The sequence below is a fragment of the Crocodylus siamensis genome, chromosome 6 (genome assembly GCF_052110815.1).
Source record: "Crocodylus siamensis isolate JL-2025a chromosome 6, ASM5211081v1, whole genome shotgun sequence".
In the NCBI taxonomy this organism is placed as follows: Eukaryota; Metazoa; Chordata; order Crocodylia; family Crocodylidae; genus Crocodylus; species Crocodylus siamensis.
In genome coordinates, this window is record NC_143400.1 from 49,898,016 (window position 1) to 49,910,552 (window position 12,537).

Genomic DNA, 12,537 nt, shown 5'->3' on the forward strand with positions numbered 1-12,537 from the left:
AACAGATTACCCAGAGAGGCGATGGACTCTCCATCCTTGGAGGTTTTTAAGACCCGGCTAGACAAAGCCTTGACTGGGATGATTTAGGTGGGGTTGGTCCTGCTTTGAGCAGGGGGTTGGACTAGATGCGACCTCCTGAGGTCCCTTCCAGCCCTCATGTTCTATGATTTTAAGGATGAATGGGCACTGCCAATCAGCTGGGGTGCCAGTGAGTGATGAAGAAACATGCAGCAGTGAGGACTTTACTGATTTCCTTAGGTCAAAGCACTTGGAGCTAGATCCCACTGCACCTATAAGATGCTTAAGTGAATTCAGCTGCATAAATAGGATGCTATTCCACTCTGCCCAAGTCCCTCAGAAATGATGAATGCAAAAGGCAAGAGTGTCCTGGCTGCTTTCTGCAACTTCATCTTATGGCAAAGGTGAGCATGTCACAAAAGTAGCCAGGTTAACAGTTTCAGGGACTTGAGAAGGGTGGAATAAGGTTACCCTTAGGTGTCTAAGACCTTTTACGGCAGGAGAGTTATTTATGAGTACATTTTAATACTGAGCACTGAAGTTGCCCCATCAGCACCAGGAGACCTTGCGCACTCAGAGAAATGCATACTTTTCTCAGGTGTCACAGCAGAGAATGATACTGCCTTCAGCTGGTTTGTTCTTTCAAGACAATGATTTGTTTTTGCCTTTTTGCTATTACCTGCAGTAGGATCTGCTAGCACCAGAAGTCTTTGGTCAGAGGAACCCCTTAGGTAGTCTTACTGGGCTAAGAGGACATTCTCGCCTCTAGCCACTCTTAGTTGTATGCTAAGAACCTCTTCATTTTTGCAAGAGGCCTTGCTTTGTACCAAATCAATGTCTACATGCTGATATACTTGCTGTATAACAAATACAGGTGGTTGGTTTATGCTGGCACTCTCTTACAAGAGTGTCAGCTTCTTCATGACAATTCATCCTCTTTCCAAACATTCTCATCCATTTTAAATGCATAAGTGCGTGTTACTGGTATCTGCTCCCAGCAGCCCAAGTAAATCATTCTCCTAATTTGTCTGGAGACAGCAGAGATCCTGTCTATAATTACAAACACTCAATTCTCTAGGACTCAAGCAGAAGCAGCCCCTCCTGAACTCTTCAGATATATTTTCGCTTCTCAGCTCATGTATCAATGACAGGATGAATAAAAGCATCCAAAGGTGTTGATGTGAAACTGAACCAGCCCCAGCTTCCTACCCTGCTAAATCAATCCTAGACGTCACAGGGCTCAGTCTATTTGAGGACACGCCAGGGACCTGAATGACCCAGCTTTATGCTGAGAATCCAGCCCATGGTTTTTGACTCTGGTAATAAAAGCTAAGAGCTAGATCCTAGTCCACCTATTAGATGCTCAAGTGGACTTATTTTCCCCTTCCCAAGCTCCTGAAAAACAATTAATGGAAAAAGTGGGTGGAGTGACCCCTCCTGCTTACTGCTTTTTGTGACTTAGCCCGAAGGCCAAAGTGATGGTGCATTACAAGAGCAGAAACATTAACAGCTTTCCAGGGATGCAGGTGGGGTGGAAAAGCATTACATTTAGGCAGGTAATCAGCAGTAAAAGAGTTGGCCTGAAGGACCAGTCAGCACAGGAACCAGGAGCTAGTTCCTTGGAAACTGAATTTGATATATTTGAACCTTCCTCCATAATTTCAGTTGTGAACATGCAGCGGGGTTCTGTATTGACACCACACCACTGGACCCCAGACGCAGTCAAGCATTCAACAGGGAAAGCTGGAGGGCTCCAAGAGCTGGGTTGAAGAACATAAAGCAGTAGTTTTCAACCTTTCTAGACTCAAGGCACCCCTTGTTAGACTCAAGGTACCCCTCAGAAAAGTGCCACCTCTAAGTTTTCACTTAATTTTTTACTACAAAAAAATAGAGCTATTTAGAAAGGCCACAACAGTGCAGAATGCTTTGGACACACTGGATACCTATTTGAAATTTCCAGATTTACCTTGTGAATCATGCTAAGTGTTTGTTCACCTAACTGTGCTGTGCAGCACCCTTAAAAGGATCTCATGTTCCCACACTGTGGTTGAGCATCACTGCACTGGATGGGGCTTCTCAGAGCTATCATTGCAGGCTGAGGTAGACACCACTGCATCAACTACACTTGTACGTTCTCAGGGTTCTCTTTGCATCCAGGAGGCCTAGAGATAATGGATTTTAAAAATGCAAGCTTAGGGCTGGATCCCTGCTCCACCTATTAGGTGCGTCACAGAAAGCGCCATGAGTTAGAGCAGGGGCAGGCAATTATTTTGGGTGGAGGGCCACTTACTGAATTTTGGCAAGCCATTGAGGGCCACATGACAGGCATCCAGGGGCATGACAGGCAGCCAGGGGCAGATAAATATTAATTTTCTAAATTTTTTAGGGGTCCTGCAGGCTGGATGGAATGGCTTGGCGGGCTGCATCTGGCCCACAGGCTGCATTTTGCCCACCCCTGAGTTAGACTGATCCTCCTGATCCAACAGACCTTCACTGTTGGGTTTGGAGGCTGGGTGATCACTTTCCAATTTGGAGCTGATCCAGGGAGAGAGGCTTTGTCTCTGCAGCCTCTTCCCCTAGCTCTGCCCCGCCTTTCATAGCTCCCATTCTGTTTCGGGATGGAGAGGGGAAAAGGCAGGGGATGGGGGTCCAATTCTGGGGTTTCCCCACCCTCCATCATGGTGGGGCACCCCCCAGAATGGGCTTCCTCTGCTTCCTCCCCCTATTCCATTCTGAAAACAGCACCAGGAGCAGTGCTGGGCTGCGACAGCTGAGCCCTGCTCCTGGCATCCACAGACAGAAGTTAATGAATATGTTCCGCTTCAGAGCATCTTCATCTGAACCCTTATGTAATGAGGGTTCAGGGTGTCATGAGGTTGGGCCCTTTTAAAGCGCTCTGCAGCCATGCATTTGGCATTTGGTCATGGCTGCAGAGGACTCTCAGGGGCCAGATCAGGTACAAACTGTCACTTCTGTCTGTGCCTTAAGTGTCTGCGTCTTGCATCTGTCTATTACTCTGTAGGCAGAGTAGCACAGGCTTCCTTAATTACTTAGTAGAGGAAAACAACTTGGTTACATTTGATTCTTTCCCACTTCACTCCCATCCTCCAAACCTTTCCTGGGAGAACCACAGACTAATGGGATCGTGGGACCATCATCTTCCCAACTTATAGGCTGGGGGATATGCAAGTGGGTGGGGATTATTTCTTGTTGGAGTGCCATACCCACCCAGCTAGTCAAGCCCTACCCCACCCTAACTGGCTGCATCCATGTTGCTCTCCTAATCCAGGTACTCAGGACTTAGAGATATGCAGATGAAACTGTTACCTACAGGCAATATGCCATGCCTTCTTTTATGATTTGCTGGTTCCCCCAGTTGCTGGAGATGCTGCAGCTTGGTACATGCATATTAGAGACACCTTAGGAGGGGAGAAAACATGCTGCAGACTGGTAATGCAACTATGGGTGGGACACCAGGGCATCAGCCTGAGTGCTGACTTAGAAGGGGTGCAATAGCAGCACTCACTGCCACTACTGACCTGGCCACTGCCGCCAGCCCAGAACCAGGTGGTTAGGCCTTTGCCTCAGACATGCACAAAAACACCCAATGCTAATTGAGCTTCTTAACATGTTGGTAGAGTAAGAAAACTCTGAATCAACTCTGCTTCTTATCTGGGGTTGCAAAACTCTGGTTGGAAATTCTGGGCACGCCAGTAATCCTGAGACTTAAAGGGAAATTTCTCAGACAGTCTCTGTCTCACACACGTTATTTCCACCTTCGCCCACCCAAACACACACACACACACACATACACCCCCTTGAGTTTAACAAACCATTCATTTCACTCTGCCTCTCTGTTTACCAGATGTCTACAAGTAGCTTATCATTTTCTGGACTTTATTTGCTGAACAGTTAAAGCCAATCCTTCCCACTCTGGCTGGCTCACAGTTTGTCAAACATTCAAGCTGTGCTGACTCTAGATGGTTTGTAGGATAAGTTGGTGTTCCCCAATTGGATAAGCGTATCTCTGGGAGCTGGGTTTAAGGCACAAGCACTTTCCAACAGTTACTTAAAAGGCCCCGTTTCCTTGAACCTTCCCACCAGTAAGCTTGTTCACTTGACCCTATGCAAAAGGCAAACACAGGAATGAGGGCCAACACAGCTGAAGGGAATGTGTTCAAGAATTCAAACAAACACCATAGCAATTTTTGCTAGAATGGATTCAGGCCTAATATATAAAGGACCTCCTTAGAATGAACCCACAAAAGCCTGAACATTTGAGCTAACATCTCTTCAAAACCAATCTCTCTCTGTTCTTTCTACTTTACCACTTGGCAAATCCTGGACATGGACCTGGAATCTAATGGTTTAGCTACCTCTCACATTAATAATAAAACCTTAGGATGCAACATACCAAACAGCCCTGGGCTGCTGGAAATCCCAAATCCCTGGGGCAAGAATGAAACTTACAACTTTGAAATGAATACATTTTAAAAGTCAACTGAATGAACTTTGATTTTTCAAGGCCTAATTCTGCATCTCAGTGAGTCTGAATACTGGCCTTGTTTAAATCAATGTGAAAAAGGAGTGGACTGATGATATACAGCCCCATGACCAGTGTGACCTACTCAAATCCTTTGTGGACATACTCCAGGAAAAAAAGCAGTGGTAAAACTCCACCAGTGTAAATCACGCCAGCATAGGTGCCATCTGTCCACACTTTACCCTGGGGTAGCAGTTAGTGCATGGCAAACAGACTGTTACTTGCTCCCTGCCACCCAGAATAGCTGTTTTGTGTGCTCTGGGAACCTGGTGTACTTTACATCAGTGTCTAAAACCAATGGAAGTGTAAATGTGTCATCTGTGCAGGCCCTGTGTGTCTTAGTGTTTTACCTTAGAACTAATGATACCACCAGCACTTCAAGAAGAGTCATCAGCCTGCGGCTGAGAGCACACAGGAACCAAAAGCCTGAATGCAACCCTCAGCAAACAAGTGAAGACAGAACTGTTTCGAAAGCTTGGGGCAATACTCCTCCCTGATGATAATTCTGGTCTCAGACTAGCAAATGCATTTGAGCTGTAATTTACACTGTGCGAATGTTCCCTGCCCTTGAATTGGGACTTAAAAAATTCTGCAGATGTGTTTTTATGAGACTGGTGCCTCTCCTGGGCCTGCTCTGCAGCAGGGGCCCAGTGCCCTGGTTCCACCAGAAATTGATTCACACGAGCTGGGAGCCTGCCCCCCCGGTGTGCACTCTTTGGCTGCTTGGTGGGTAACTCAGGAGTCCACGTAATCCTTCACTAAGTCTGGAAACATGTCAAATGACCTGGCAGATGTCCTCTTTAAAGGAGGATTCTATTTATTCTTCCCCACAGTCAGAGTTGACCTATAGCTTATAATATGATGGCTCTCTGGTTGGCATTTACACTTCCCCACAGCCTGCTAACCTTTTTGCTGAAGCAGCAGCATGGGAAGAGCAGGGCTCTGGGTGCTGGGTTTCTGAGGCTGTGGCACCCTCTTGTGGAACTATGTTGCCCACTGAACTCTCCAGCAGCTGTACCCGACATCTCACCTTTTTCCCTCTCCCTTTACTCTTGTGAACAGTTACCTGCAGCCCTGAGTTATAGTCAGCCTGTTTGGGTGTGATAATGCAGCATCTCCATTAGAAATCAAAAGAAGTAGCTATAGTCAGGTTCAGTGCAGACAGAAAATGGAGGGGGCTTTCCTAGAGAAAGGGCAGGCTACAACTCAGCTGCTGCAGCAGTGAGGGGTCACACATAAAACAGGGACAGCAGAGCTGAATGAATGCAGTCATGGACACATAGGGCTCTGGAGGGGCCAGTGGGTGCAAGGAGCTCCTCACCCAATGGGGATAACATCACTGTCTGCAGGTCTTACTCTTCATCGCATAAAGTCATTTTGTGCCTCTCTGGTTGTACACAGGGCTCTGGAGTTGGGTGCATGGTTTGGTGCAAAGAGAATTAGGCTGTGTCCAGCAGGGCTGGGTAGCCAAGCTTCCCTTTGTGTGGCCACTCTGGGACATCACACCTGGAAGAGCCCCTAGGGGAAGGATAAGCTCCTTTGCCCAAGTGGGCTGCAGTGAGGAACACCCAGTCTCCAAGGACTGTGCATTCAGCACCTGATCTCTATGCTGGGCACTCACCGTCTCCATCCCCAACAAGACCAGCAAGGGGATGGTAGTCATTCCACCCCGGATCCACTCTTCCAGCGTCACAGTCCCATCATGATCATAGTCAATTTCCTCCATCATCTCCTTCAAAATCTGGAAGAAACAAGAGCCCCAGGTATCACCATGCAGTCTTACTGGAGCTATTCACTGGGGTGCCTCAGGATGGCAAGTCAGAGCATTTATGTGAAGAACTGAAAAGCTAGACAATGAACAGAGTGAGGCTGATGCCATTTCCAGTGCCCAGAGGCCAGCACAGACCCCTGACTGCAGCCCTGTGCCCTTCATACCTCACAGCCTTTTCCCACCCAGCTTCTACCCATCCCACTCTGCTGCTTATACCTGGCCTCTCCCCGCTAACTATTCTGGAAGGTCTCCACCATTGCCTTTTCTTTTAACAACCCTTATTATTAAAGGGCAGAGGTATAAACAGAGGAGCTTTGTCTCTTCAGAATGAACCTAGCACTGTTTTTTCCTCATCTCAGGTCCCAGCTCCCCTCTCTTTGGGACCATCTCTGTGTGTAAACTTATTTTGTCTGGAGAAGAGAAGACTGAGGTGGGATTTAATAGCAGTCTTCAATTCTCTGCAGGGAGGTTACAAAAAGGATGGAGCTGGATGGTTCTCAGTGGTGGCAGATGGCAGAACAAGGGGCAATGATCTCAAGTTGCAGCAAGAGAAGTTTAGATTAGATATTAGGAAAAACCCTCTCATGAGGAAGGTAATAAAGCACTGAAACAGGTAACCCAGGGAGGTTGTGGAATCTCTGTCCTTGGAGGTTTTCAAGACCTGGCTCAACAAAGCCCTGGCTGGGATGATCTAGTTGGGGCTGGTCCTACTTTGAGCAGGTAATTGGACTAGATGTGACCTGCTAAGGTCCCTTCCAACAGTAATTTACTATGATTCTATCTCTATAGCAGCTAGCTGTAATATTAAAAAGCCAGAATAAGCAAAATTGCCCCTGGGTAACAAAGCCCCTTATTAGATGCCTCGATTTTACCCTCCTGAGCTGTGCTGTGTCTCCAGAAAGAACAACTTTTAGAGCTGCCCTTGAAGCATAAGCAGCTGCTAAAATGGTCACCTCAGTCTTTTCAGCTTCATCTCCTCTAACAGTTGTCACATGCTCGAGAAAGGCCACAGGCTCTGCTGTAACTTACTGGTTTTAACTCTGTTGAGTCCCACTCCAGGTATTCTGCCACGTGCACCATTTGATTTATGATACGATCCAGCTCCTGAGAGACAAAAACAAGGAAACAGAGACAATCAGAGATGCCCCTCAACTGACATGTGACAGTACTACAAGCACGTACAACTCATGGCATAGGCTATTCACATAGACACAAGGTGGAAGAGACCTCGCACCAAACGATATACAAACTAAAGGGTGGACACTGAGGTTACAGGTCTGGTGGGGAAACACCTTCACCACAGGCAGCCACATTTCAGCTGGTTGGAACATCTGGATAAAAAACAGTTTTCTTTGGAAAAAGCTGTTTTCCTGAATTTTCTCCACAAAGGGTAAGTACGGACACTCAGAGGAGGTTAGATTGTGTTAAAAAATGGACACCCCATTGAAATTAAGTTGGGATGGTGGGGGGAGCAGCACTAATGGGGGAGTTGGAGGGCTCAGAGGGCATCAGTGGAGTCCAGAGGATTTGGCAGGATCCGGGGGGCTAGCAGGCTCTGTGTGGGGGGTGGGCAGGCTGGTCCATGGGATGCAGGAGGGGTGGGGTGAAGGGCCAGGGGTCTAAAAATAGCCGGGTGTCAGGGTGAGGGGACGGTAGGAAAAGTGCAGGACCAAGGCTGGGACCAGTGGCTGGGCTTTTTCCAGCCCCAGGGCTGGGCTGGAGCTGTACAAATGTTCAATTAGATCAGTCTCACCAGACCCAATTAAATTAGATAACCTCAGAGGAACAGCTACCTTAGACTGGTTCAGCCATTTTTAGATTGAGCTACCCATCCTGGGGCACAGACAGATGTGCAGCTCCCCACTGTAACTGAGAAGGCTTTGCAGGAAGCGTTCTCCTCTCTCCCAGCCTCTCCCTGTTTCTGAACTGGGGGGAAGGGAGCAGAGGGAGCTCGCTCTAGATGTTCCCCAACTGATGCCGGATGGTGGGGTGGGTAAATTGGAGTTTTGGAACAATTTCTGTCCCCGCCTCCAAATATTGCCCTTAGAACTGAATGCTCTGCTTCAATATCTATCCCCAAGGTGAACCAGAGTTCAACATGAGTAAGTGAATTAGAATTTGAATCTAATCTAATTTAGTTAGTCTATATATACCCTGCCTTCTGACTGACTTTAGACTAATATAGCTAACTACCTCTCTCTATACCTACATGGTAGCATGCAGAGCTACTTCTGAATGAAACAGCTCTGGCATAGATGCAAATTATGTATGGATGTACCCAGTGGTCTGGAGGAAACCACCCTAGTTTCTCGCCTAGAAACAAGCTGGCTGAGCTAGAAGCAGCTGAGAGAGTCAATACAGAGATTGCCTTTCAGGTGAGGCTCTGACAGTGTTTGGATTCAGGACACCTCTTTTGCAAAGTGACTGCAGCCTGGCCAGGAGGTGGTGACTTGCCATGATGCCCTGAATTGCAGGGCTGAAAGGCCAGCACAGATCTAAGGCAACATCTCAGGTGTTTTCCACTCACGCAATCCCTCCACATATCTGTGGGTTGATGTGATGAATTACAGATCTCTATGTGAGACAGTATGATTTGTACAGATGCCTGTTGCACACCACTGTGCACAAGTGTGCTCTCTGGCTGAGTGTCTCACAGAGAATCTCAAGTTGATCTAATATATCCATTGACTGAGCCCAAGACAACCAGCACGCAATGGCCTGCTTGGACAATAGGGCTGGATGTTACCAGAGTTTCTCTGAATGACTCATAGGCTCAGGTGCTGCCCTTGCTCACACTTGATGACCATGCTTGAGCTGGCCAGATGCCGGTAGGTGTTCTTCTATGTCAGGAGAGATGGGCTCAAGAAGATCTCTCTATCGGACAAGGTCCTTGGGAAAGACTTACCGAGTTGTCCAGAAGGCCGTTGCCATCCGTGTCATACAGGCGAAACATAACTGCAACAAACAAACACACCAGGCATGAGGCAGAAGCAGGGCTGTGGACGAACCGGCTCACCAACCTGCATTCCAGCCTGGGGCCACTCCCATAGCTTTCATGGGCATGTACTCATGGCCCACTGAATCCATGCCCTTGGACATCTCAGGGAGCTCTTGTCTTATGAAAGATTTAAATGCAGTTGATGCCCAGCCATCCATAGTCTACTCCAGGAACCTTCTCCTTGATGCCAGAGATGCACTAAAACCCAGAGATCTCACTTGCAGCCCCCTGGGCTGTCCCATCATGTGATTTCCTAAATATGCTTTACTGTGCAGTGCAAAATGATACCCATCTGCAGCCTAAAGCATTTGGAGGTGAAAAATGTCATACAAGAGCTAGGCATTGCTGTAGGATTTGCTTGGCTATGCTCTACTTATCAAATTCTCTATTATATCCCCAAGGCTGGTTCTGGTGGCACAGAAGAGCTTCTCTCTTCCTAATGAGGGGTCCAGAGCTTTCCCAAAGGAGCTGGGTGTGAAGGGAGCTGTGAGAAGAAGAGAAACTGGCATTCGCAGAAGCCAACAGGATGGCAGGTGGTGCTGCGGAGCAATTATTTGGTACTTCTAGGACTAAAAGGAAGTAGATGTAGAAAGTGCAACTGAACATCTCAAAACTGCCTTCAGCCACTGAGAGCCTGTGAGTCTTTGGCACTGAGGAAAGTGTTTGTTTTAATTCTGCATTAGGTAGAGTTGAATAGCAAGGTGGGCCAAATGCTTTGGGGGTGGATAAGCCATGTCACAGTGAGGTTCTCTTCCCCATGGCTTTGTTTTGTGCTCAAGAGTCTCAAGTTTGTTAAAAAAAAACAACAGAAACAAGTCTTGAATACTCTGGTGCCAAAGACAGCTTTTAAAGCAAGAACATGAGTAAACCAATGCAGTGATGCCTCCATGAGTCTGCAGAGACTCTGAGATAACCCCTGTGGGACGTGTCAGTTGCCCCTTCACAATCTGGGAAACCCTAACATTGGCATCTAAAGACAACAATAAATGGCAATGCTGTTAACCACCTCCCCACTGCATGGTGAAGAGGAGCACTGTCCACCTCAACTGGTGTCATGAATGCAGCAAGTATGGAGCAGAGCATGGGAGGCCATCAATCTCTTTATGGCTGCCAGGGCTACTTAACAAGCTGTTTTCTTCTTTCTTAATGAGCAAGTGCTTTCTTCAGTGGAGGGTCTCCGTTTCCTCTAAGCACGTTGTGCTTGCTTTTCTACCTTAACAGAGATGCGTAAACCCAGGCTGTGAATGATGGGGGTAGGGGGTATGAAATGGCTCCAATAAAGAACTGTTCAAGTCCAACATCTATGGTCTCCGTGGCTCCTTGTGAAATTCTGCCACTAAAAAAATCCATCTCACGAGTAGATGTCACAGACATCTCCATCAGAAACTCCAGCCTCCTCCGAGCTGCTTTAGCACCCCTCTGAAAGGCTAATAGAAGCAAAAGAAAAAGAAATGAGCCTGTAGATGCTAGAGGGCAGCTTTGCAGTTTCACTGCACAACAGAGCCCCCTTCCCCTGGCATGGGATCTACAGACAGAGGCAGAGCAGCAGAAACTCCTTCACTGCAACAGCCTACTCTGATCACCTTCCCTTATGCACAGATCGCCCCTTCAGGTAATAAGCAATGACACATGCAGCAGGCAGCACATTTAGAAGCGAGTGACTAATGTCCCTGTTAGGCAGCAGGCCAAGCAATTTTAATACGCAGAGGAAGTGATGAGCTATTATCCCCCAGAAATGTAGAGCCTTTCTTGTCTTACAGCCATTAACAATGTGTAAGTCACAGGTTTGTGCTACGAATAATTTAAAACAGACCATCACCCTTCCCATTTATCCTTTACACTGGAGGTATGCTCCCCATTGGCTCTACCTATGTTAGGAACATTTCCCTTTGGTACTAGCTTAGTACTTGGAAGTTTTCAGACCAAGGCTCTTTTGCAGAAAAGATGTAACTGTTCAGTGAGTGGATAGTGTTGCGAGTCATGCATGATTCATGCAAAAGGAAAGTGACAGAACCAAAGAAATATGCACTTCTTTAGCACTGATACAGACATGGCTTTCTATTAAGTGGGCAGAATAAGATTGATGATGCCCTAAGATTGTAATTTTTCTGTTTTCAAGACCTAAGGCCCAGTGGTAGGTGGTCACTTAACAATCTTAATTGGCTTTTCAGACAACACATTTTTGGGACTAGAAGTTTATAAGCTGCAGGCACTTGGTCATGAAAGAAAGAAGTTCCTCTGAAAGCACAAGGCAGGAAGTCACAGGGGCCAAATGCTATGGCCTGCTCTGACAATGACCTCTAAGATGGCCATGGACATGACATCATGGCTGCATGCCACAAGAACTGTCCTTAGAGGACAGTCCTATATAACAAGAGCAAAGGTATCCCAAGATAGTCTGGGCCTCATTCTTCACCCAGATACTATGACAATGGCAGTCTTTAGCTTTCAGAGGCTAAGCATGCTTCTGTTTGCAAAGATCTCTGAGGGGAGGGTGCTGAAGAAGTGCACATCACCACTGCCGGCAAAGACAGGGCAAGGTGGCATCTTAGAGATGAACTGGTTCAGAGAAGCATGAGCTTTCACAGGTGGCAGCCTACTTTGCCAGATGCTGTGAATGGAGGGTTTTATACAGAAAGAAAAGGGATGGAGGAGGAGACACTGCTAGGACAGGTAAAAAGGGCTCATTAAATCAATGGAGATGAACAAAGAAGTCAGCACATTAAATGACATAAGATGTTACAGCTAGTCCAGGGAATGGGACAAGAATCCATAGTCCCTCCTGTGACCATACTAGACAATCCAATCGGTAGATGATTATTTGTTCCACCACTGTGTCTTCAAATTGGTTTTTTAAAGTTCTTTTCATAGATTTCACAGACATTAAGGGCTGGAAGGGACCTCATGAGATGCATACTAGAAGCACGGCATAACAGCAGTGTACTTGTGAGTAAAACGGAGTAACATGTGGCTTTGGCCACGCACACCATCCTCCCATCATGAACAAAGTAGCCTGAAAACTTTCTGCTTGAATTTCTGTACAGGAATATTTTCCAAAAAAATGCACTTTTCATTTTGATTTATTTAAAATAGAGATTATCAATTCCATCTGCATTTTTTTAAAACACCAAAACGCTGACATTTTGGGAGGTGAGTTTTTCCCCACCCATTTCTTGCTCCGAACGCAAGCGTTGTCCCTGGGTTTGG

At 46.9% G+C, this 12,537-nt stretch overlaps 1 protein-coding gene across 1 annotated transcript in view; it reads right to left on the reverse strand.

Moving 5' to 3' along the window:
• Positions 1-12,537, reverse strand: part of DGKG (diacylglycerol kinase gamma) — a 165,511-nt gene that overhangs the window by 95,807 nt on the left and 57,167 nt on the right. The window contains 3 exon segments of the mRNA XM_090052006.1: positions 6,183-6,302; positions 7,362-7,436; positions 9,238-9,287. Of these exon segments, the coding sequence (XP_089908132.1) occupies positions 6,183-6,302; positions 7,362-7,436; positions 9,238-9,287 (245 nt within the window).